Source organism: Rasamsonia emersonii, assembly GCF_000968595.1.
Source record: "Rasamsonia emersonii CBS 393.64 chromosome Unknown ctg1118621760100, whole genome shotgun sequence".
Lineage (NCBI taxonomy): Eukaryota > Fungi > Ascomycota > Eurotiomycetes > Eurotiales > Trichocomaceae > Rasamsonia > Rasamsonia emersonii.
The window spans coordinates 36,370-61,846 of record NW_013563187.1 but is presented as its reverse complement, the minus strand read 5'-3'; the positions used below and the strand labels follow the sequence as shown (position 1 = coordinate 61,846).

The window sequence follows — 25,477 nt, the reverse complement described above, 5'->3', positions numbered from 1 at the left end:
CCTGGTTCGGGGCTGGGGATGGGATGCGAGGAATGTGCTTCTTGCGAAGGTCGTAGGGTATGGCGGCAGGAGCGCGATTCGCAGACATCTCGATATCGGTTTGAATATAGGCTATAATTTCCTAATTAGAAAGTCAGAAAAACCTCAGATATGACAAATTCAGTAAAAATCGATGGGATTTGGTGAGAAAAATCAGTATTTTGGTGGTTTGGAGGGCTTCCGATACAAAAGTTGCAATTTTTTGAGGTTTTGGGGTGCCAAAACTGCACCAAATTTTGCATACGCTAAATGTAGTTGGGGAATATAATCATGTGACCTAGATGTCATGACTTCCTCGCGGGTATGCTGCGGAGAACTATCCGTCTTACACACAACGCAGTCGCCTTCTTGCAGTCGGTCATTCAGTTTCCCTCCACCAGCAACAGTGTCCTGAACCAGCAGATTGGCTTTCTCTAGGAAGTAAGCAGCTCTAAAACAACGGCTCAGCAGATTCGAGACACTTCCAGGCTCTGACATCGTGCTCTGCGTTGCCTGACCGTTCTCGCCAATTCGCCTACCTCGGCGAGGCGTTCTACCACCACAATGCAGCGAATTCAATTGGCGTGCTCCAACTCTATGAACGGCCCTCAGTCATGCGTTCTGTGACAGGTGTACAAGTCAAGACATGTCTGCATTAGCTGCAAGAGTCGTTCTGTTGTGGGGGACGGAACAGCGATGACTCTTCCACTCCACACCGCCGTTCAGATATGTTCTTCACCACTTGATATAGCGCCTATTCCGGGCCCAGCTGGCTCTCGATTGGAGAACAAAAATCTCTCAGTATATTTCACGAATCTTCTACGAGGTCAGATTTATTGTGCCCGGATGGATGTCTCTCGGTGTTGCTGCCGGTGTCGGTCTGTTGCGGGGTCTGGATATTCTCCGCATTCTTGGGATTTGTGGGATATCTTCCTCCGGTTCACGAAAGAGGAGTTAATTTCTGTTGTTGATGATTCGTGAGGAGTTTTCTTGCCAGTCTAGAACGGGCTGGAAATCTCCGAAAACAGCAATGGAGTGAAAGAAAGAAAGGTGCCTCCACGTTATTCATGACTGTGCCTTTTTTCAAACTACGTCAGTTTCGCTCCAATAAGTGCTGCCCTACCCATTCTAAACAGCTGCATCCTGACCTGGCGATCTTTACGGAGTATATTGACCGACGTTGCATTCGGTATTTGATAAGCGCGGACGTTTATCGACCGACCAATGGAGCGGTTAGATTGCGAATAACCCTAACCATCGTCTATCTCCCCGCTGGAAAACAAAAGAGTTGCCAAGGTGAGTTAATGGCCTACGTCATCTGTGTGCGCCAGATACTTGGAGCTCTGCTGCTAATTTTTAGTCCGGTCTAGGGCCAACTAAGGACACTAGCATTCGTTCTCATTCGTCAATTGATCAATTGATCGACTCACCTCCATTGTAGTGAGGAGCGATGGAGAAAACACACTGTAGATCTCCACCTACGGAGTATTTGCGGGGAACGGCAGGAAAAAAAGCTCGCTTCGAGCAGGCTTCAAGCACGCGATCTCTACGAACCTCCACGCAGAAGATGCTAGTCCGAATTGATCGCCAGTTCCACCGCTCACGCTGGTCCAATGGCGTCTCTGCTCAAAGGAACGACTTGGAGAAATCGTGATAGCGTTTGGATTTCCCCGCACATCTGGCCGGATATTGCCGGTGGTTGCTAGCATATATTCCAGAGTGACCTGCGAAATATGGCCGATTCAGAGACTTCTCGTAGGATCTTTCAACCGGATCCAGTGCTACATGCTGGGCAACATGCTGGGAACCACCAGCGTCTTCGCATGTCTGCTGGCTCTGGGCGCCGCTCAGAGTTACCTCCCTCAGCTCCCTCAACCAGTCTACTTCCCCCTGCGCCCTCCAGCGCTGCCATTGGCGGTGCGCGGGCCGTATACCAGCGCCTGGACGTCGACAGCCGGCAACGGGACATTGAACACCGCGGGAGCGTCTTTCTGGACGGGCGATTCTCTGGGCTGGGAGGGTATCGTGACCGTCGATGGAATCTCCTACGAATACCTTGGAACCGGCTCCCAGAGTCTCCCTGAGCTGCCTAACTTCAAGAGCGCAACGCCTCTTAGCGTGCGCTACGATTCGCAGTATTCAAACTTCACCTTTTCAGCTGGGCCGGTGGAAGTCACCGCCAGCTTTTTCTCGCCTGTTATCCCCAAAGATCTCTGCCGGACCAGCATCCCACTCAGCTACCTGATCACGTCGGTGAAGTCGACCGACGGCGCCGCCCACGACGTGAAATTGTACAGCGATGTCAACGCCGCCTGGATCACGTACGAGTACAACAAGACGGTGACGTGGAGTCTTCACGAGAGTGGGATCAGCAAGCCGGTGAACGGCTCCAATGCGACCATCACCGCTCCGTCCATCTTCAGCTGGTTGCTGCAGCTGAAGGACTCGTATACCTTCGCCGAGAACAACCAGTTCCCTGAATGGGGCAATTTCACATACTCCTCCAGCGAGGGCAGTGCGCGCAACTTCAGCTTCGAGAGCGGCTTCTCCGGCAACTTGCGGTACAAGTTCATCAACAGGCACGGCCTGTCCAACATCGTCGATAGCGACTACAGAGGCGCCGGTGAGCGCGAGCCTGCCTTTGCGTTTGCGCACGATCTGGGCTCGGTGCGGACGGGCTCTGTCGTCTACACGATTGGGACCATCCAGCAGCCCGCCATGCGATATCTCACGTCGTCTGGTCTGACAGCGCTGCAACCGTGGTGGACGAAGTGCTACGGGGACATCTATCAGTTGATCCAGTTCCACTACAAAGATCTCAAGACGAGCCAGGCCCTGGGCGCCGCTTTCGAAGCGCAGCTGAAGGCCGATATCAACCAGCTCTACGGAGTCAGTGGCAATGGCTCCTTGTCGAGCAAGGCAGGTTATATCGGAACTCTGTCAGCGCCATGGATGTATACCAACACCAGTCGCGGTACAGACCAGTTTGGCAATCAATACGTCTTTGACAGCCGCAACGCTTACGGCTTCCTCGATCCGCACACGTATGAAGGCATCGCCATTCCGGACGTCAGCGAAGCGGCCTCGTACTACTCCATTGTGGCGCTCTCTGCACGGCAAATCATGGGCGCGTATGTGCTGACAGTCTCGCCGCACAGTTCGGACCCTCTCATGTTCCAGAAGGAGATCTCTTCCGACGGCAACGTCAACACGGTCGATGTCATGTACCCGGCGATGCCGTTCTTCCTATACGCCAACCCTGCCCTGTTGAAATACAACCTGGACCCGCTGTTCCAGAACCAAGAGGGCGGCTTCTACCCGAATGGATACAGCATGCATGACCTGGGCACCAACTTCCCCAACGCGACGGGGCACGTCGAGGGCAACGACGAGTACATGCCGGTGGAGGAGAGCGGCAACATGATCCTGATGACGCTGGCTTATTCGCAGTTTGCCGGTGACAAGGGCTATCTGAGTCAGCACTATAACCAGATGCATCAGTGGGCGAAATACCTGCTGGAGTTTAGCCTTATTCCGGAGACGCAGTTGAGCACAGGTAAGCAGTCGCACCGAGATCAGATTTTGACAGGCATCTAACGATATTTAGATGACTTTGCCGGCCAGCTCGTCAACCAGACCAACTTGGCCGTCAAGGGGATCGTCGCCATCGGCGCCATGGCTGAGATTGCGAAAACCGTGGGCGCGTCGTCTGACGCAGCCAACTTCTCCGCCACGGCTACCAAGTACATCAACAAGTGGGAGAAATTCGCGGTAGACCCGTCGGAGAAGCACACGCTGCTGGCGTACGAATGGCGGTCGTCGTGGGGGCTGCTGTACAACATCTACCCGGACAAGCTGCTAGGCCTGGGCGTCGTGCCGGCGCATATCTACGAGATGCAATCGAACTGGTACCCGCAGGTATCGCAGATCTTCGGCGTCCCACTCGACAGCCGCCACTTCTACACCAAGAGCGACTGGGAGATGTGGACGGCGGCGACATGCGAGCCCGCAACGCGCCGGCTGTTCGTCGACGCCATCGCGTACTGGCTGAACGAGACGACTACCTCTCTGGCATTTACGGATCTGTACGACACGGTGGGCACGGGCGATTATCCGAATGATGACAGTGGCAATCCGATCCAGTTTATTGCGCGGCCGGTGCAGGGAGGGCAGTTTGCGTTGTTGGCGCTGGCGAAGAAGCCGAATTCGACATAGTCTAGGTAATGTACACAATCGTCAGTGATAACAATCGTCAGTGATATATAGTCTTGATTTAGCTAGTGCTTAGATAATGGATATATTAATATAGGATAATGAATATGGTGAATGCTTTGCCTCAGATGTTACCTGGCTGGGTCCAATTAATGAACAGCGTCTACGATCTTGCCAAGTGATACGGAATTCCTGTCTTCATAACCTGACGATAGCATAGTACATACAATGAATATAAGATCCCAAAGTGAGATGAAAAACTCGACAGATTCTATCTGATATATTTGTTTTCTGTAAAGGTATATATCTGCATCGATCAATTCCAATCCGAGTATATTATTACCCTGCTCATATCCCGTCAACACCAAGAAAGATCGGCCTGGGTACTGTCGTCGCTAAATTAAACATTCCTTTGTTCCCCCATACCAGCTGGATTGATTACGTCCTGTAGTCTTCTGGTTCAGCTGACGAAATTGGCCATCACTGCAAGTTGTTGGGCGAAAGAAAGACGATAGAAAGTAATGAAAGGAAAGGGAATGAATGCAATATATTCTCGATTCGATAGGCACGAGTTGGAAACAATGGCTATGAAGTATTCCTTTTTTTTTCTCCTTCTTCTCCTTCTCCTTCTTCTTCTTCTTTTTGTTGGCACTAAAAGAAGATGAGAGAACCATAAAGAGCTGGATGGTCGTCACACTTCAGTCTCTACCCACCTGAAGTAGTCTCGAGTGATACACCTTCCGTTTCCCTCGTCACAAGCGAGTGCATGTGCTGTACTGACCACGTTCCGAATCTGGCGGCCGTTGAGCGGAAGTCACTTCCTGTCTCCTCGATTCATGCCTTGACCTTCTTGCGTTCTTCGGGATTATCGTATTCAATACTGTCCAGATAGTGATTGAAAATGTTGATCTTGTCTCTTTGTCGTAGGTCGTCATGACAGAAAGCCAGATGGATTCGTGATTGGACGGCTATGTAGACCGACTTGATCCGGTTGGTGGTCAGGATTGTGATGATTCTCTTGATGAGCTGAGTCAGTCATTTCTGTGCCTGAATCTTGCGACAGAAGTATATCTTCAAGAAAGGCTGGGACCTAAGCAGCCGACTATTTTAATCTTCAGGTAAGCATTCCTAGTAACATATAACAGCTAACCATTTTCTCGGAGCCAGGGCTTTGTACTGCCATTCTGAAACTACCACAGCTCGGAGTTGACCTTTCAGTGGAAAGAATACATAAGCGACTTTCACAGTGAATGCCGAGACGGTCAGTTTACTCCATAGGGATGTCAAGAGCACCCAGAGTAACACGGGAAAGCTACCCGAGGAGATTGAAGAGGTTGAAAAAAGAACTTAACCGTAAGTCCATTCACTGATGCATGAAACTGGCACTATCACAGGGGATCAAGCCACATAGTTTTATGGCCTAGAGTCATGGCTATGTGCCTCGCTTGCTCATCTATCTGAGTCACTTCGCCTATATGAGCCTGCTCCCACCCCCATTCTCCCCTTTCAGAACCTAAGCTCTTCTCTCACTCGAATTGCCCTTGCTTTCCTTCGTTCCGAGAACATCCAACTGAAGAAAACCGATTCTTAGAAATCAAAAGTCAGACATGGCAAATCGAAAGATGGCAGCTATGCAGAACCTCCAGATAATCAAGCAGGATCTTGATATTCCTGACGACTGCGCCCATACAGATCTCGAACAATACAAGAAAACGCTCACTACCTACTTTCATGAGGGCTGGCCGCTCATGACAGCTGATCGTTTGGGAAAGGATGAGGTGTATCAAAACTGGCGTCAATGTTCGACGTCAAGCTGTCTGTTACTCCACGGCCTTACTCAAACCAATAGCACCCGTAAAAGCCTTCATAGCTGGCTTTCGCTTGCCGCCATGGAGGTTACGGAGGAATTGCGTAAACAAAAGAAACATGTGGCAAATTACTTCTGCCATCATGAGGGGATAACGCCGTGGATTCACATCCGAGCTCTCATGTGGAGTCTTGTTTTTCAGATTCTTCGCTCGAAGCCCGACATCCTGCTGAAAGATTTAACTGAGATCCGTCATCGTATCACCACATGCAACAAAGAAGATGACGACAAGGCCTTGGAGGATATGTTTAAAACAATGGATCGGGTTCTCCAGTCCTTCGGTGGCAAACAGGACGTTCTCTATCTCATCATTGACCGACTGGATAACTCTGAGCCCCAGCACCTGCACGAAGGCCTGCTCAACAAGTTTTTCAATCTTGTCCGCGAGGCACCGTGTACGATAAAAGTCATGGTTGTGGTGGAGTCAACTGAGTGGAAGGTTAAAGTGTCCACATGTGAGGACATTCAAAACAATTCAGACAACTATCTTGCTTGCAGACTGGAATGGGATCAGGAATGCCCTTGGATATAGGAGGATTCTGCCAGTCTCGTGCACCTTTGTCAGGGGTGGTCATCCACGTAACCTGATCTTCGTGTAGACAGATGTATGTCTAGTTACCTGTTAGAGTAGTTGACATCAATCAACCAGTTACTCTATCCTTCAGCCTCTTCTCTCCTTGCAAACAGACGACGCATACAGATTAAGAGTAGAAGTTTATTAATGTATGCGACCAACTGTTGATACTGCACAACTCGAAATTCGACTGTCAAGTAGACAACGTCAAATCATTAACACGTCAATTATCTCCATCGACAACAAAGGAAAGGACACATAAATCCAGAAAACAAAATCTCCAGCAGAATATCCGTGATTTATGGAAGCACACCAAAGACTACAACGGCAAATACCTTGCCGACAGCTGAAACTCGAGGCCTTTGCGTTGGATGACGACCAGTCTCCAAATTTCAAGCCATCTTTCTTTGATCCTCTTATTGCAGACGTACTGACTGAATACCTCATCGACTGGACTTATCGTGGAAAGCCAAATGCATCCTTCTATCCAGAATCTAAAGGCCAAATCTCCAGCGTCTGAAACAACTCCCTGGGTTGAGACTGACTGATCGTTTAAATGAGATATGTCGCGACCGTCGTTTATGGAGCCTCATCATGTACGTATTCTTTCACGCTCATTTTTGAGGGTTAAAATCTGATAGTCCACGTTACACACTTCTACTGCATTGCACCTCATAATCGAACCTGTTCAGCGTGTTTGTTTGCTTTATCCTCGGCGCTTCTTATGGAGAAACATCTGCTATTCAGATTCGTCAAACGAAGACGCTTAGTGCATTTTGACTCAACTATCTGCTGGGAAAGTGCTAGCTTTTTTGTTTTCGCACTAAGGCAATTGCATGTCTTCTAATATCTCATTCGAATAGATATTTTTCTTCTCGAGTTGTAATGTATAACTCAAGGATGGCTGTGAAAGGCTTTTGATTCTAGGAGTAAACTGAACCTAGATGGAATTTTTCTGCCCACCGCTAAGCTTGCAGAATACCGTGCCCTCTGGATTGTCTTGTTGACAAAGCAATCGTCTCTGACATTACCATTAATTGGGAAGCAATATGCGTCCAGATTAGGTGATATACACGCACATCTGCTATACTACATAGACAAAGCAATTCAATTCCATACAGTACGTATATACACACAATACAATACAATCTGACTGAATCATACAGTCCTTCTCGATAAGGGATGATCTGACAAAAGCATTTCTTTAATCTGTTCCTTGAGAAGGAATTTTTCGCGCTTTCATGATGAGAACCAACTAGTCTGCTGTTCCCGTCTCGCCACAATAATCTCTGACACTTCCAATGGTCTCGTTGCGTGCGCGCTCCAGGCTTTTGTGGCATCACAACACAGGGAAACCGTCACCAGATCGCCGTTCAAAGCACTCTTATCAGTCTCAACGGAGCTCGCTTAGAGATAGCTTTGAGTATGGAGTTCGCGCCCGGGAATTTGCGGGAGTAAAATTCAATTTTTTTGTGCTATAGCAACAGAAACTCACCACGATGACTCTCGAGGGTTGATTAGGGCAAACTCAAGGATCAATAGGGACAGGCGCTAACGGAGCGAGCCATATCTTCCCTGGCAGGGTTGCCGCACAAATCACCGTGGCATCTTCTTTCAATGAAGAGGATCAGAATCAAAAGTTCTTCAAGGTGATGTTCGTGCCAAATTTCGGTACATCTCTTCCCGGCGTGTCGTTATGGAGAAAAAAACTGTCAATTTCTAATTCTCCTCATCCCTCGCTCTCCAAGGTCCCCGGAATCGTTGGCCCTTCGGAATGCGAGTAGATCCTGGTTCGTCGTAACAAATCAGCAGGTCAAGTGAGGAACCCCTGAGTTCCAGGCGGTCTTTTTTCGTTTTATACTCGAATGACTGGACGTATACGACTGTTGTTACCACCTCATATGAAAAGAAGAGGCAACTGCAGCTTTGATGATGGCATCAACAAAGCGATTGCTGGCCATCATTCATGATCCACCCGATCATTTGGGCAGTTTCCTGCATGCCCACCGTGATAAGCAGGCTCTCTGACCCCTTCCTGACCTTTCCCTCGATAACCGCCAGAAGCCTGCCTGCTTTGTTATAGAGCACGATATATCCAGCAAGGGGAGCAATTTTATCAAATGTTTCTTGGGATGTCATCGCTGCCAAGAGTAAAAGCTGAGCAGGGTTGAAGCTGGACATGGGAGCACCATGCTCGAGTTTGCCGGCTCGACAGATTCTGAGAAAATGTTTGGTAATATATCGAGCACAAAGCCTGTGTTCTTCTTCAGATCTGTCTTCGGTCTTCCAGTGTTGAGAATCCATCTCAGCATTCGGAACTTCTCGTATACGATCAAGGTTGGCTAACGTCTTTAGCCGATCTTGATCTAGCCGATCTTGATCTCGAAGTATACACATTGTCAATATCCTGGAAGAAAATAATTCCTGGATAGGAAGAGTAAATTCAGTGCCTGCTAACAACACCATTCGCGATGCTGGAAACCGCCGTCAGTCCTGGCTTGATGCTTAGCCGCTCCATATGCGCCTTTCCAGCTATTATTCTTGGAGTTGTATTTGTTGTATTGTCAGGGTTAATCCAAGCCGGCCTCACAGAGTCAATTCAAAGATCCCAAGATCGACAGTTCTTTTTGATTCGTTGAGGTATTGAGCGTCTCGCTGAGCTCTAGTCAAAACAAATTTCTTCAAAGCACTACTCGCAGTCAGCAAAAACACTATTTAAACATAACTAGGTGTATACGCACTTCATGCCGGCAATCTTCTCCGCTTGCGTCGTTGAGATTCTTCCTCTCTTGACTTGGATAATTCATATTAGCACCACAGCAAAGAAAGAAAAGAAACGTACGATGAATATACCCATATTGGTAAATTCCGGAGAGGTTTTTCTTTGCTTCCACGATGATAATTAGTTTTTGAATTGTCACAACGTTAGGATAGAGGTTATATCCCAGCACGTAGTTGGCATCGCCTCGAGTCATAGTTGCAACAGCTAGCCTCTTTTGCTAAACAGATGTGACAGAAGTAGTATCATGACTAGTTAGAAATGCAGACTGCCTTAACATAGCTAAAGCAATGCATTTTGACTGTATATTGCCTGTATGGTCGTCTTGGTTAATTCATCCAAGGGTAGGAGAGAATATATATAAAGTTATCGGTCTGTCTTGGGAGGATGAGGATTATTTATATGACGGAGTGAAGCTACTCTAGGCAGTGAATGGCCAGATCAGTGCCAGTATCATTAAAGTCTTGAAATATTCACTTGAATTGGCCGCAATACCAGCCAGATCCCTGCCTCCTATTTGGGCCTAGTGTGCTGCAGTTACCTTCGCCCATCCACATTCACTTGGACATTCACCTCGACAATTCGCACAATCAGCAGGCTCCGTGCTCCAAGGCTTTATTTTGTTCCCTGTTATCAGAATAATTCCTTCTCCGCATGATGGACTCAACTGCAGTATAAAAAAAAACAGCCAATCGGCAGCTCCGGCGACATGCCTAACGCGGCTAAATTAGGTCTTATTAGGTAAGCCAACAGCGCGATAACAGCGGCGACGCTGATTGGCGCCCACGCGACACGCAGCTGGCGATGGCACGTTTCTGTCGCATGGCAACTTGCCAGGCTAAAATAATGAATGAATCAACGGCCCCAAGAACGGCCGCCATCTGCCTTGTCTGGTTCTGCCAGGCTTCTGGAGCTCGTTGGTCGCCTGTTCGCGGCCCTCGACACCGCCTGTCATCACTCGAGGTCCATGGTCCTTCGCCTCGTGCCGTGGAATTCTCCCTCTGCTCCATACTTATTTGCCGCATCCCCGCATCCTAACCTCCTTCCACCTCCCCAGATCCTGGCGTCCTTGCCTCTCTTCTGCTGCGCTCGCTGCTGAGCGCTGCCTCTGTGTCACGCCGTGTCACTGCGCCAGGACACGCTGCCATGTCGTCCAACTCCACCCGTGCAACCCCCCAGGGGGGCATCCTCGAGGGCGGCAACCCGACCGTCTACGACAGCAAGAACCCCATCATACTGTTCGTCATCCAGGCCGGCATCATCCTCGTCTTCTGCCGCCTCCTCCACTGGCCGCTGTCCAAGATCCGCCAGCCGCGCGTCATCGCTGAGGTGATCGGGGGCATCCTGCTGGGCCAGTCCGTGTTCGGCCACATCCCGCACTTCCAGGACACCATCTTCCCCGCGGCCTCCATCCCCGCTCTCAATCTGGTCGCCAACCTGGGTCTCGTGCTGTTTCTGTTCCTGGTCGGCTTGGAGACCGATCTGCGGTTTCTGATGAGCAATTGGCGCATTGCCTTTGGCGTGTCGGCGGCCGGTATGGTGCTGCCTTTTGGCCTGGGCTGCGCCATCTCCTACGGCCTGTACAACCAGTTCTACGACGAGCCGGGGGTGCTGCCCATCAGCTTCGGCACCTACCTCCTCTTTATCGGCACTGCCATGGCCATTACGGTAACTCTAGCGGACCGTCATTAGTCCTGATTGATTGGCTAACTCCGTCGCTTTCTGATTAGGCCTTTCCAGTCCTCTGCCGCATATTGACCGAACTCAAGCTGCTCAGCACAAACGTGGGTGTCATCGTGCTGTCGGCCGGCGTGGGGAACGACGTGACAGGCTGGATCCTGCTCGCGCTGTGCGTGGCTCTCGTCAACGCCTCCAGTGGCCTGACGGCATTGTGGGTGTTGCTGGTTTGCATCGGATACGTCCTCTTTGTGACCTTGCTGGTCAGGCCCGCCTTTATCTGGTTCCTGCAACGCACCCGCAGTCTTGAAAAGGGCCCCAGTCAGTCGGTAGTCGCGGTGACGCTGCTCATGGCCTTGGTGTCGGCCTTCTTCACCCAGGTCATCGGCATCCATGCCATCTTCGGTGGCTTTCTCATCGGGCTGATCTGCCCGCACGAGGGCGGCTTCGCCATCAAACTCACCGAAAAGGTTGAGGATCTGGTGTCGACCCTCTTCCTCCCCTTGTACTTTGCCCTCTCCGGTCTGCAGACCAACCTGGGTCTGCTGAACACGGGGGTTGTTTGGGGTTATGTCATCGGGATCACCGCCATAGCCTTTTTCGCCAAAGTCGCGGGTGGCACTCTGGCATCCCGATTTGCCGGTCTGTTATGGCGAGAGAGCTTCACCGTCGGAGTCTTGATGAGCTGCAAGGGGCTGGTGGAGTTGATTGTGCTGGTAAGACTGGTCGAGGTCGTAGTGTTTGGTCGATAGCTGACTTGGTCTTAGAATATTGGACTCCAAGCCAAGATTCTCAGCGAGCGGACTTTTACCATGTTTGTCGTCATGGCGCTCGTCACCACCTTTGCAACGACCCCTCTCACCTCTTTCCTCTACCCCAACGTGGTATCAGGTCAAGGTGGATCGATGGCGGCGCGGGGAGATCGACTGGGACGAGAAGCCGCTGCGCTCGTCGTCTTCGGGAGGCGACACGCTGACGGCGAGTGACAAGCTGCGCGGCAGGCCGATCCACAGGGTGCTCGTGTATCTGCGCCTGGACAGCCTGCCTAGTGTCTGTACGTTTGTCAGTCTGCTTGGCGCTACCACCGATGCGAAGCCACCGGCGCCCCGCGTGCATTATTCCAAACGGGATGTTCCCGACAAGACCGCCTCGACCGTTGAGGAACAGCCAGAGGAGGCCGAGTCGGAACGCAAGTCGCTGCAGGCGCATGGCATCCGACTGATGGAACTCACGGATCGTCTTTCCAGTACGATGAAGGTGTCAGAGGTCGACGAGTACGCCGTCTGGGATCCGGTGGTCAACACGTTCCGCGCGTTTGGCCAAATGAACAACATCCTCTCCGAGGGCCGTGTCGCCGTGGTGCCGGAGCACCTGTATGCGGACACGGTGGTAGATATGTCACGCGATGTGTCGGCGGACTTTTTGCTGCTCCCATGGAGCGCAAGTGGCAGCATGAGCGAGCGCCAAGATCTCGCTGGGACGGAGGACTCGTCGCGGCTGGCCAGCGCACCGTATCCGGCTTTTGTATCGAGGGTCGTCTCGCGGGTTGCCACCGGCGTCGGCATCTTCGTCGATCGGGGATTGAAAGTGCCGAACAAGGATCGTCCGGCGCCGACGCGGGCGAGCAGTTCATGGAGCTTCCGCAGCAGCCGCAGCAATGCGCCTGCGGTGCCGACGGCGCATCGCAACCAGCACATCCTGTTTTTGTTTTACGGCGGGCCGGACGACCGGTTCGGGCTGCGTTTCGTGCTGCAACTGGCGCGGAACGAGCTGGTCACCGCGACGATAGTCCATGCCGACGTTCCCGCGGACTCGCCATCGAGCTCGTCTGCGACCAAGCAGGGCGCTACTGTGTCTGGCCAGGACGACGTCCCTTCGACGCGGTCGTTGCCGATCTCAGTGCAGGAGAAAGAATCTGATACGGTCTTCTTCGCGTCGATCCGCGACTCGCTACCCAGTGAGCTGTCGTCCCGCGTCGTTTTCCGCCGGGTCAGTTTGGCTTCGACGGACGATGCGTCCACAGCGGTTAGTCTGGCGGTCAGCACGGCGCAGGAGGAGACAGAACGTGCTGGGAACGACGTCAGCCACATCGTGGCCGTCGGACGGCGCAGCGTGGGAGTTGAATGGGCAGTGTCGGATGCAAGTGACGAGGCCGGTGTCGATACGCGCACGGCGCTGGGCGTAGTGGGCGAGGCACTGGCTCGGCGGGGGAACGGCGTCAAGGCGAGCGTGCTTGTATTGCAGGCTGGCAGGACGGAGTAATTTTTACTTATCTTGGTTATATATTGTTGGTTCTGGTAATTTTGGCTAGGATTGGATAGTATAATGGATTTGGTTATGTTTATATCCGGCGTCCGCTGTACAGTATTTCATTCTCATATATTATCAAAACAACCAACACAAAAATCAACTGAGTACTCTCCCAGCCCTACCACCTAGTCGACCTCGTCACATCCGACTGACTGACTTGCTATTCCTATAAAGTACCCACCCTGTCGGCCCACCCAGTCCTTCATTGCTTGAAAATATATGACCCATTTCTCAACTCCGCGGCGCGGTATACGCCATTGCTAGATATATGCCAGCATCAGCATCAGTCAGTAACCTGAGCTTTTCCAGCTGCGCGGTCATCATAAAAAAAAGAAAAGAAAAAGAAATCCAGTCTTCGTTATTATCTCCAGGCTAAGTGCAAGACAGTACTCACCATTCCCAATAATCCTCAACGTCGCTTTGAAGGAGTTTTCATTTTTATTTCGATTTCCCTTGGGGGGATGGTCCTTCCCTGTACTAGGACCAGGACTAGCACTAGCGTCCTTATCGTCGACATGGTGTGTAACTTTTGTCTTCGAGTTCGATTCAGGCTCTGAGTCCGATCCGTATCCGTATCCGTGTCCGGATTCTGTCTCGTTGCGCAGTGTACTTCTTGTGCTACCGCTATAGCTGCTGCTGTCCATTCTCGTCCAGGACTGTCTCTCGTCATTGTCATTGTCGTCCCTCTTTTTCTTTCCCGGGCTGTGGCTCCTGTGGACTGCTCCAGGCTGGTTATCCCTTGTCTTTGATGACAAGAACGAGAAGCTAGAGGACATGGTTGATCTGAAGCTTGGATGTAAGAACAAAAATTAAAAAAAAAAGGAGAGAGAGAGAGAGGAGGAAAGAAAGGCGAGAGGATAGTATATTTGATCGAGTATGAGAGGAGAAACAGATGTGAAGGAGCTAACCAATTAATGTAATATCGAGCTTCTCTCGAAACGGGCGGATAGGTATAATCCCTACAAACAATATAATGTAGGTAATAATAGAGAAAAATATAATAAAAGGTGTATATATATATATTTATTTATATATATTGTGTGTATGTGGTTAATTATTAATTTCTCTTTCATTAACTGCCCTCCATTCCATTCTCTTTTTCTCTTTTGCATATGTTAGGATAAACTCTAGGCAACAGCAGCAGGAAAAAAAACAGGCAGCGATTGCTGGCGTTTTAATTATCCTATACGTTGTACTGCTGTACAGTATAGTGAACTCTGACTCGCCAGAGCGAAGAAAGGCAAAGAACTAGAATGTAGGATGACATACGTAAGCACTGTAGCCTGGAACGAAGGCCTCCCTTTTTTTTTGTTTTTGAATTTTTTACAGTATCTCAATTAAGTTGCGTATATTATCAATTTTATTCAATTCAAGTCATGATGGCGATCGCCATGATTTTTTTTTTGGCACTTGCAGGCGACTTTCCAAGGTTATTTGTGCACTGGATTCCTCTGTGCTGTTCTAGGTGCATGGAAGAAAGGAATGCTCAGGATGATAATGTACTATATATGTTCCGTAATCAATCAATTTGTCTGTCTATCCTCAGCACTATGATATATAGGTATTTCTTTTTTTTTTTTCCTTCTCGTTTTGATACACTGAGGTCAAACCTCAGAAAGCGTAACATGACACTTTCTTAATCAAGACACAAACAACAAGAACATCACATGATTTCCTAGCCCATCACAGTTAAGTTAGATAAAATAGACCTGGAAGAGTCTAGGATAAATGTTTAAGGAAAAGAATAGATTAATATATTTTTTAGACAGATAATAGATCTGCAGACTATAGTGTCGCTCGCCAGTAGAAAGTGACAGCAGTCCGCGCAGTACCTTGCAATAAATATAAATACTCTGTAAGCTCTGTATAATTGGCACACTGACTGTAAAGCAATATCATGTTACATGAAGGAGCTTAGTACCGGTAATCATGCAATGAGTTCTTGTCGATCGTTAATAAATCATCATGAGGTGAGGCAGTATTAAATGGTTAGGGTTAGGGCTAGCCATATTCGCCATCGGATGCACGATTGTTGTCATCGCACGCCATCTCGCCCAACCAACAGAGAATAGCAGAGGGTTAATCGCTCGACTAGATCTGTGTAATTGGCCTGTGTGGCATGATTTCAAGTTTTTTTATGTTTTTTTTTGTCATTGGTTGGAAATGTAGTACATGTACTAGATACCATGGTGCACCAACCTAATCACCATTCATCATTCTTGCTCGAATTGTAACAATCGAGTTCGCGACCAGGCCTATAAGGAGTCTTGCATGCATCGCGTCAGCATTTATCTCAGATAGCTAGCTGACTTGCAACTTCTTGTACTGGTTATCTATTCATCATTTCCTCCTTTCTTTCATTCTTTTCCGACATTCTTCCTGCCAGCAGCCATGTCTCTGCAAGATGAGAAAAAAGTCCCGCCTGACGCCGTTGCCAGCTCGCCTCCACCTTCACCTCCTGATATCGCGGAAGGAAAAACTGTCTCTGAGCGATATGCCGACGTCACGCTGGGCTTCGTCAAGCAGTACGCCCATACGGTGGAACCATTAACCCCGGAAAAGGAGGCCAGATTGCTCCGGAAGCTCTATCTCTCTATCATGACGCTGCTGCTCATTCTTAACCTGATGCTTTTCGTATGCACCAACAGATCATGCAGTTTAAGGTGCAGTGGCTAACTTCTAGCAGGTCGACAAAGCGACGCTCTCGTATGCTTCGCTTCTGGGCATTTTTGACGATACGCATATTAACCAGACCGAGTATAATAACTTGAATACCTTGTTCTATGTTGGTCAGTCCTGCTGTCGATGCTATATTCTCCTCCTCAGAATCGTTCTTTGTTTTCATTCTTTGCATACGTGTCTAACGTCAACAGGCTACATCATCGCACAAGCCCCCGGCCACTATCTAATGCAGCGTCTCCCCCTGGGTCGATTCGTTGGCGCCACCGTCTTCCTCTGGGCTGTCATCGTCTTCCTGCACTGCGCCGCCTACAACTACGGAGGCCTCATCGCCCTGCGTTTCTTCCTCGGCGCCGTCGAGGCCACCCTCGTCCCCGCCATGGAAATCACCCTGGGCATGTTTTTCACCCCCGCAGAACAGGGCCTGCTGCAACCTCTCTTCTGGACGTCCTGCATGGGCGCCCCCATCCCTACCGGCTTCATCGCCTACGGCCTCCTGTACAGCCGCAGCTACGTGCCGCCCTGGAAACTTTTCATGATCGTCACAGGCGGCATCACGCTCCTGCTAGCCGTCTACAGCTGGTTCTTCTACCCCAGCAACCCCGTCGACGCCAAATTCCTGTCCACGGAGGAAAAAGTCTGGACAATCCAGCGCGTGCACGACGCGACCAGGAGCTCCATCGAGCAGAAGCGCTTCAAACCCCACCAGTTCTGGGAGACAATCCGCGATCCCGTCTCGTGGCTCTTCGTCCTGCAGGCCTTCACCCTCATGATTGCCAACAACCTCGCCTACCAGCAGAATCTGCTTTTCCTGGGCATCGGCGTGTCGGATCTGGGCTCGACGCTGGTGGGCGTCGCCGGCGGCGGGTTCGCAGTGGCCTGCTGCATCATCGCAACGTTCCTGCTGCGGAGATTCCCCAACAACAACGCGTACTGGGCGACGGTGTGGTGTCTCCCCGCCATCGCGGGCGGAATTGGCATGGTGACGGTGCCCTGGAACCAGGAGATCGGCCTTCTGGCGTGTCTGACTCTGGCGAGCAACACATTTGGCATCGCGTACATCATCGGCCTCGGATGGACAACGTCCAGCGCCGCCGGCTACACGAAGAAGCTGACGCGCAACGTGCTCTTCATGGCCGGCTACGGCATCGCAAACCTCATCTCGCCGCAGATCTGGGTCGCGCGAGATGCGCCCCGCTACTATCCGGCGTGGATCGTGCAGATCGTCATCAGTTGGGTTGGCACGCCCGTGATTCTGCTGATAATCCGATGGATCTTGTCCAGACGCAATGCGGAGCGACGGGCCTGGATCGCCGCGCAGGAGGAGTCGGGCAAGCATGCGGTGGGCTTTGTCGAGAAGACTAATGAAGAGGGCCGTCCGGTCAAGGTTGAGGTGGAAGTTTCGTTGCTGGATTTGACGGATTTGGAGAATAAGTATTTTATTTATCCTCTATAGTAGATAGAATTAGCTAGAATATAACTAGACTATAGCTAGAGATATACAACTTCTCGTCGCCCTGAGGACTGTGTTTCTTACGAAAATCGCTATTCTAAAAAACATATACACTTTTCTCGTTTCTCTCAGAATTCGATACTTCTCTTCAGCTTATATATCCCCTATCCGGCCTCCTGTGCTGCGAGAAATTTATTGGTGTAGGATTAGGGCTAGGGCTGGGAACAAGGGTTAACCGGAGCAGCTAACTACACAAACGTCCTTTTTCTAGGTAGCTAGCCCATTACTTGTTAAGATAACTTTCACTTAATTTAGCTGGTGCATAGTCTGCAGCCGAATGGTGCAGTCTAAGTGTTGCAGAACTCATTAGTGTTCGTGCTCAAACTCTCCGACTAACGAGTCTTGCATCGTTCAACGGTAGGATATTATTCGATCATCCAACTGTAGAGTAAATTCAAACTCGTTATTCAAGTAGGGATAAAACACATTTACATTCTTGTCCCCCTGTACCAATATTATGTTCGTCCATCGTTATCTACTTCGCTATAAACTCAAGTCGCAGCGATGGCCCTTCGCTGTCCCTGTACCTATACTGTGCTTACTTCCTGTACAATGACATATGTATGTACTTGATAATATCTGCTTCACGCTTGACCTCGTGCCAGTCGTCGCCCGAATTCCGTCACCAGGCAGACCTTCAGTCCGCCAGGGATGCCGTGCCGGGCAAAACGCCTGTAGTCGTCGGAGATGTTCTCGAATTCATCTATACAGAATCACCCAAATCAGATCTCTGCACTATATTGGAGTGTACGCGACCGGGGTAATACCCACCTTCATACGTGAACACCCACGACGGGTCATATTTCCCCTCGAGGACCATATTCAGCAGGAAAGGATGGTACTAGCATCATCATCAGAAATGATTTCAGAATCAAGGAGGATACAGGGCGCACCTTCTGTGCTGCTAATTGCCCCCCTCGCACCGTGATCGACTTCTCCATCAACATGCCAATGGGAAAGTCGTTTGTGTTGTACAGGAAATCCCCTATCAGCGCCATCCGGCCGCCCTTCTTGGTCGACTTGAGGATCGCATGCACCGTGTCGCCGCTGTCGCGCTCCACGCCGATCGCCCGCATCGCCGCGTGCTTGGGGCTGTTCGTGCTCCGGAAGCCGCTGGCCTCGATGCCGCAGTCCAGCCCGTGCGGCTGGATCGACAGGATGTAGTCTGCCACGTCCGGGTGCAGCGACACGTCGATCGGGATCATGCCAAAGTCCTCGGCGATCTTCAGTCGCTGCGGGTCCTTGTCGACGGCGTACACCTTGCTGGCGCCGCGCAGCTTCGCCAGCCGCTGGATAGACAGGCCCACGGGTCCGCACCCCCAGACGCCGACGACATCGCCCTTGCCCACCTCCGCCAGCTCGCAGCCGTGCCACGCCGTCGTCGTCACGTCCGCCAGGCCCAGGAGCTTCTTGGGGTCGACGTCCTTGGGCGCCTTGACGCACGTCAGGTCCGCATTCGGCACGCGACAATACTCCGCCTGGTCGCCGGCATAACCGCCCATCAAGTCGGAATAGCCAAAGATGCCCGACAGACGATGCCCGTAGGTGGCTTCCATGTCGCGCGACGGGTTGGTCGAGTCGCAGAGCGAGTATTCCTGCCGGACGCAGTACTCGCACTGGCCGCAGGCGATGATGGGCAGGATGATGACCCGATCACCGGGCTGCAACCGACGCACCTGGTCGCCGACATCCTCGACGATGCCGATGGCCTCGTGGCCCATGATCATGCCCTTGCGCATCGAATCGTTGAGCTCGCCCTCGTAGATATGCAGGTCGGAGCCGCAGATGCTCGTGTGGGTGATGTGGACGATGGCATCGGCCGGGTCCGTGATGGTCGGTTTGGCCACCTCGCCGATTTCGATGTTGCGCGTGCCCATCCACAGGGCTGCCTTCATCGTCTCTGTCGGGTGAGGCTTGTACGCCGTCGAAACGACGGGGCTGATTGTGTTAGTATGGCGGAAATATGCTGCACATACATGCAGCGGCAGGTTGCTACTTACCTCGAGACTGCTGCCATGTTGACAAGAACTATCCAATCAGCCAAATGGAGGTATCCGAGTCGAATTCAACCTGCTCGCGACTGGAAAGTGGCGCTACTGAAATGGGCCTGGTGAAGAGGACAGTTTTGCAGAAGAACATATATGCATTTCGCGGCAGGTATTTGGTCGTGAGATCATGGTGATATTTCTTCCAGCAGGAAGCCATCGATATCAGACATCACCGTGTCATCAGCAGAGCTTGCAGCGGATGCAGATGAGTCGTGATTGACGATGGGTCCAGGGAACAGCCGGAATAATGGAACTGCTCCCTTCCACAGAAAAGATCCATTGATCGGGGACGAATCGTCTCTCGCATGTGTCGCGACGCAACAAGCTTAACTTAATTGACAGGCGTTCATCTGTGATTGGAGGCGGAAGTCAAAACCGTCGGGTGGAGATTCCGAGGAATGAGTATTTTTATTTTAAATAATCGTGTTTCATCGGAATACTCCTCATCTGAACACGAGTACTTGCTGGTCTTGGTCTCATGGATTCTGCCCTGTTGTTGAATTGTGAAGTGTTTGTAAATGTTAGTGCGGTAGTGGTAAATATATTTAGTGTATCATATTAATAAAGCACCCTTAGTAAATTAACGAAGTTAACAGCCTTAAACCTAGATGCATAAATAGTAAACTAAATTATCATCATCATAATAAAAAAATACCTGCTCTAAGCTGTACCCCTTGGAGTTTTCCGTTATTATTATTATTGAATCAGCCATATTATTTGACTGAGAGCTAACCCGGATTTCGATTGGTCAAAGATGTCATTATCGTCTAGCTTGGCTCCTGTAAAATCGCAAGTAGACACCGAAAAGCTGGGAAACGGGAATCTTAACCATCCTGTGAAGATGCTTATTTTTCCAACTGTTCCCGTTCTGGAAATGATAGCTCCATTCCAATGCAACAACCGCCTATCATTGCGGTCTCTCCCTTGCGTAGAGCCAATCTCGAGTATGCTCCTACATTCCTACCCCAGCAGGGCTAACCCTCAGCGGTGAGTGATAACAAGTGGTTCGCTGAAAGAATGAATCGAATAATACTGGATGACATTTGACAATTTATCCGGCGTCTCAATGCACCCCAGTCGCGTCCATGTATGCGCCGATGTCATTCTTCATTCCTCTGCACTGTCCTGTCTAGTATGGCCGTCGTCAAAAATTTGAAAATTTGATGGGATCGCCTTGAAAACGATACACTCAACAAGCAATTGACTGGTCGATCATCATCGCGACCATGTCTCCCTGACTTTGAATTCTTCTTCATTTTTTTTTCTTTCCTGCTTCTCGACGGCTGAGCGACGTCCTACCACAATATCAATATCTTCGACTACATTTATCCTCTCGTATCGTCTCCCGCGTAGTGTCGTCTCTGGCTAGAGAATCACCATGAGGAGCCCGTCTTTCACGCTTTTCCGTGACAATGCGACGCCCAACACGTCGCAGGAGAGCATGAAGAGGATCATCGCCGTCGACCAGCGTCCCGCATCGCCGGAAAACGAAGTCGAGCGCGGTCATCACGAAAATGCACTGGAACTCGACGACCGGCGCACCAGCACCGACACCGTGCGCAGGGTCTGGGTGGCCAACACGGGCGACTGGTGGATGATCGCCTGTTTCGCTGTCTTGGGTGCGACGATTTCGTTCGACGCGATGGTTGTGGTGACGATTCTTCCGGTTAGTACGGTGCTTTCCCATGTGTAATATCTGACTGACGAGATAAGGATCTGTCAACGGTCCTGCAAGGAAACCCTACCGACGCCCTTTGGCCAGCGACCTGCTACTTCCTCGCCAACGCCGTCGTCCAACGCTTCTTCGTCGCCATGTCCCAAGTGCTGGGTCGCCGGTTCGTGCTCTTCATCTCAGTCGCCATCTTCACCGTAGGCAACCTCCTATCCTGCATCGCTCCGCTCTTCCCGGTCCTCCTCGTCGGTCGAGCCATCCAGGGCATCGGTGCCGGCGGCATGGTGGCTATACCGCTCGCCATTCTGACGGACATGACCGCCCTCCAACAGCGAGCCGGATACAACGGCATCATCCTGCTGGTGAGCGCCCTCGGAGCCCTCACGGGCCCCGTCGCCGGCGCGCTGTTCATCGAGCACGGAATCCTGTGGCAATGGATCTTCTACATCACCCTCCCCCTCTGCGCCATCCTCCTGCTGGGAGTTCAAATGGTCGTCAGGCCCGTGGAGCAGCAATTGAAGCCGAAACGAGAGCTCCTGGACCTCGACTGGACCGGCGGAACCCTCTTCACGGCCAGCATGGTCAGCGTCCTGCTGGGAGTCACCTGGTTCGGCGAGGAGGATTCATCGCACCGCTTGCAGACGTGGGTTGCGCTGGGAGCGGGGATGGTCGGCCTGCTGTGTGCGATGCTGTACGAAAAGGCGGGTGCTTCGAAGCCGTTCCTTTCGTTCCCGATGGTGAAGAAGTCGTCCATGGCATTTACCCTCGTCTGCATGCACAGTTATCTGGTCAGTCAGCCGTCACGGAGTTGCAGTAGGATTCGCTAACTCGCGTCAGATGTTTTCCGAACTGTATTACATCCCAGTCTACCTGAAAGCCGTACAGAACTTCTCCCCTACTCTGGCAGCCGTCTTTCTGATCCCCATCACGGCCACCGCTCTCTCTGCCACCGCAGCAGCGGGCATGCTCACCGCGCGATTCGGTCACCACCGCTGGGCGATGTGGCTGGGATGGGCCCTGAACATCGCGTCTGCAGGATGCATGATGCTGATGGACGTCCACACCAGCGCGCAGATCTACGTTCCGATCTTCGTCGCGGCTGGCCTGGGCCACGGTCTCACCGTGTCAGCCATGCATGCAGCCATCCAACAGCTGGCCGACGCGCCCCATGTGCAGGACGCCACCATCATCGCCAGCTTCCTGAGCACCCTGGGCATGTGCGCGGGGATCGTGATGACCGGAGCGACATTCCGGAACCGACTCACGCACAACCTTGTGGCGCTGGATGTCCCTCGCGAGATGATCGATGCAAGGACGGCAGAGGTCTTCCTTTTGGGTCCGACCAACACCACCATCCCTGCAGGTAGGACTGAGACGGTGCGGCTGGCGTATGCGCTCAGTTTCAAGACTGTCGTCGAAGGATTGACCATTTTGGCGGGTCTCGGGGGGGTTCTATCGTTTTTGTGGGCTGGAGGGCAAGACGTTAGTATAATGACTCGACAGAGTGAGACCATGACTTGTTGAGTCAGTCATCATCTGGTAATTGCGCTAGTGGACTTACTTTTAGAGTTCATAGAGTCGAGTTGTCAATATTCGAAATGAGAGTCAGAATACAATCCGGTGAAACGAAAGTCATAGTAAGCTGCAGTGGAAGAATGATGGCAGCTGACTGGCACGCGGGAGCGCAGCCCTGACCTAAGCCCTAAGCCCTGGTCTGGAGCTGAACAGGTCTCAGAACAGGCGTGCTGAAATTTGTCGTCATTAGTAAAGAGGAATGAAAATAAGCAACCCTGTGGAAATCAGATCATTTATTAAGACCATATTATTAGGGTTTGGATCAGTAGCAGCCTAAGGCATCGAGCTAGTAAGCCCAACTTACTCCGTAGGGGTAGTGCAGCAAGTGCAATACGAATCCGGAGTGCTGGATGATTTTCTGAAAATAGTAAAAACAATCAACTCTAGCATTATTACTATTGCTACAGAGTACGTAGAGAATGTAATTGTGAATAGATACTGATAATAAAATTACCTGTTGAGTTAGGAGTCGAGTAGACAACCCATCACTGTTCTAAGTTCGAGTCCTCTAAAAGAAAATATAAAATGGTCCATTTCTTGGAGTATATAAAATCTAGAACATGACCCATGCCCTCAATATGCAGACAGAGCCCATCACTACTACGCTTCGACGTGCGACATTCATGCCAAATCTGTAATAGAACAAAGCAATCTACATTCTTCACAGAGATTATATTTCCAAATTCGTCGCCGGTATCGGCGGCCCGTCCCCACAAGCGGTGAGCGCACAGCCAATCAAAGCGCTTGATCCCGATCTGACAACATGATCCAGCCCAGCTCAGGATCCACGACATCTGCTGCCCCGTGGGGTAGATAGATAACAACTGCCAGATTGAAGAAAGAAATGCTAACGCAGTGATCGTCTTCGCCAGCTTCCAGTGTTGCCTCCACTCGTCGAGGATCGTCCCAATTGCTGCTGTCTCTGTCCGCAGAACCCCGCTCTTCCGATCGCTGACTACCTGTCTGTCGATGGCGCCGTTTCCGCCTCCTCCGGTCGATACTATCGGTTAGTATTACCTAGATATCAGGATCATTTATTTCTATATGCCATCTATCTAGATTTTGGGGCATTGACTGACTGACAACGCAATTGCAATGCAGACTGGAACAATGTCGGTTTCAAGGTCCGTGAAGGTAAAGCACCTAGATACCAGATAGATAACGACAAGTTCACATTGCTAACTAACTGCAAGTCAACGGCCACGTCGAGTCGCACTTCTCCTACTCCTCCGGCGGCACCTGGTCCGAACCCAGATTCGTCGCGTCGCCGCACATCCCGCTGCACGGCATGGCTCCCGGCCTCAACTACGGGCAGCAGGCGTACGAGGGCCTGAAAGCCTTCCGCCACCCGGACGGCCGCATCGCCATCTTCCGCCCGGACCGCAACGCCGCGCGCATGCGCCGCTCCGCCGAGTTCGTGTCCATCCCGCCTGTCCCCGAGGAGCTGTTCGTGCGCTGCGTCCGCCTCGCTGTCGCCGCTAACGCCGAGTTCGTCCCGCCCCACGAGTCCGGCGCCGCCATGTACATCCGTCCGCTCGTCTTCGGGTCCTCCGCCCAGCTGGGCCTTAGCCCGCCTGACGAGTACACCTTCGTCGTCTTCGTCATGCCCACGGGTGTCTACCACGGCGTGCACGCCGTCGACGCCCTGATCCTCGAGGACTTTGACCGCGCCGCCCCCGAGGGCACCGGCTCCGCCAAGGTCGGCGGCAACTACGCGCCCGTGCTCCGCCACAGCGAGAAGGCCCGCCGCGAGGGCTTCGGCATCACGCTGCACCTCGACAGCAAGACGCGCTCCGAGGTGGACGAGTTCTCGACGTCGGCGTTCATCGGTGTGCGCAAGACCGGTTCTAACATCACCATCGTCGTCCCCGACAGCCGCAACGTCATCGACTCCGTGACCGCCGCGTCTGTGTGTGACATCGCGTCCAACGTCTTCGGCTACAGCGTCGAGAAGCGCCGCATCGCCTACGACGAGATCCGCGAGTTCGCCGAGGTCATGGCCGCCGGCACCGCTGCCGCGCTGGTGCCCATCCGCAGCATCACCATGCGCTCCAGGAACGACAGGTTCACGTTTGATTGCGGCGGCGAGGACGGCGCTGGCGGTGAGGTCTTCTCCAAGCTGCTCACGACCCTCAGGGGTATCCAGAACGGCACGATCGAGGACAGGTTCGGCTGGCTTGTTGAGGTCGAGCCTCCGCCGGAGGGATGGGTTGATGCGGGTGGTCGTGTCGACGCCACGGTGACCAATGTGCCGTGACGGGTGAATAAAAAATATAAATTCACTACCTAACATGGGCGATGTAAGGGATATATATAAAGGTAAGAGAACTCAAAAGGAAGAAAGAGATAGAAGAAATATCTACTGGGAAGGATCTACTTGTCTCGGAGAACAAAGCAGTTGAGGTCAGATAGAAATCCAAACTTTCTTTATTTTCGGAGAAAAAAAAAGACCTCTAGTTCTATTACCAACACAACCCATCGGTCTGTTAATACAAGCGATCGATCAATCGATCGACTGATTAGTATCAAAGACTAAGACTCCTGCAACTGCTC

The 25,477-nt window shown here is 51.4% G+C and overlaps 5 protein-coding genes across 5 annotated transcripts; 4 read left to right on the top strand and 1 right to left on the bottom strand.

Annotated features, from left to right (window-relative positions):
- Nucleotides 1-1,815: 1,815 nt before the first annotated feature.
- T310_4218 (Glutaminase GtaA) lies at nt 1,816-4,233 on the top strand (the record flags this gene model as incomplete). Its single annotated transcript, XM_013472927.1, has 2 exons — nt 1,816-3,574; nt 3,626-4,233. The coding sequence occupies 2 exons, from the start codon at nt 1,816-1,818 to the stop codon at nt 4,231-4,233; spliced, it is 2,367 nt and encodes a 788-aa protein (XP_013328381.1).
- A 6,363-nt stretch (nt 4,234-10,596) lies between these two features.
- Nucleotides 10,597-13,389, top strand: T310_4217 (K homeostasis protein Kha1; the record flags this gene model as incomplete). Its single annotated transcript, XM_013472926.1, has 3 exons — nt 10,597-11,118; nt 11,220-11,843; nt 11,911-13,389. 3 exons carry the CDS (start codon nt 10,597-10,599, stop codon nt 13,387-13,389), a joined length of 2,625 nt encoding a protein of 874 aa, XP_013328380.1.
- A 2,439-nt stretch (nt 13,390-15,828) lies between these two features.
- T310_4216 (allantoate permease of the major facilitator superfamily) lies at nt 15,829-17,611 on the top strand (the record flags this gene model as incomplete). The annotated part of the gene is made up of 4 exons (XM_013472925.1): nt 15,829-16,071; nt 16,124-16,226; nt 16,311-17,550; nt 17,608-17,611. The coding sequence occupies 4 exons, from the start codon at nt 15,829-15,831 to the stop codon at nt 17,609-17,611; spliced, it is 1,590 nt and encodes a 529-aa protein (XP_013328379.1).
- Nucleotides 17,612-17,980: 369 nt separating this feature from the next.
- T310_4215 (Formaldehyde dehydrogenase) lies at nt 17,981-19,646 on the bottom strand (the record flags this gene model as incomplete). Its single annotated transcript, XM_013472924.1, has 6 exons — nt 17,981-18,010; nt 18,062-18,073; nt 18,265-18,332; nt 18,401-18,470; nt 18,523-19,567; nt 19,630-19,646. 6 exons carry the CDS (start codon nt 19,644-19,646, stop codon nt 17,981-17,983), a joined length of 1,242 nt encoding a protein of 413 aa, XP_013328378.1.
- A 1,409-nt stretch (nt 19,647-21,055) lies between these two features.
- T310_4214 (Branched-chain amino acid aminotransferase) lies at nt 21,056-25,181 on the top strand (the record flags this gene model as incomplete). The annotated part of the gene is made up of 8 exons (XM_013472923.1): nt 21,056-21,343; nt 21,391-22,137; nt 22,235-22,712; nt 23,242-23,332; nt 23,592-23,643; nt 23,738-23,930; nt 24,026-24,058; nt 24,118-25,181. 8 exons carry the CDS (start codon nt 21,056-21,058, stop codon nt 25,179-25,181), a joined length of 2,946 nt encoding a protein of 981 aa, XP_013328377.1.
- Between the last annotated feature and the right edge of the window lie 296 nt (nt 25,182-25,477).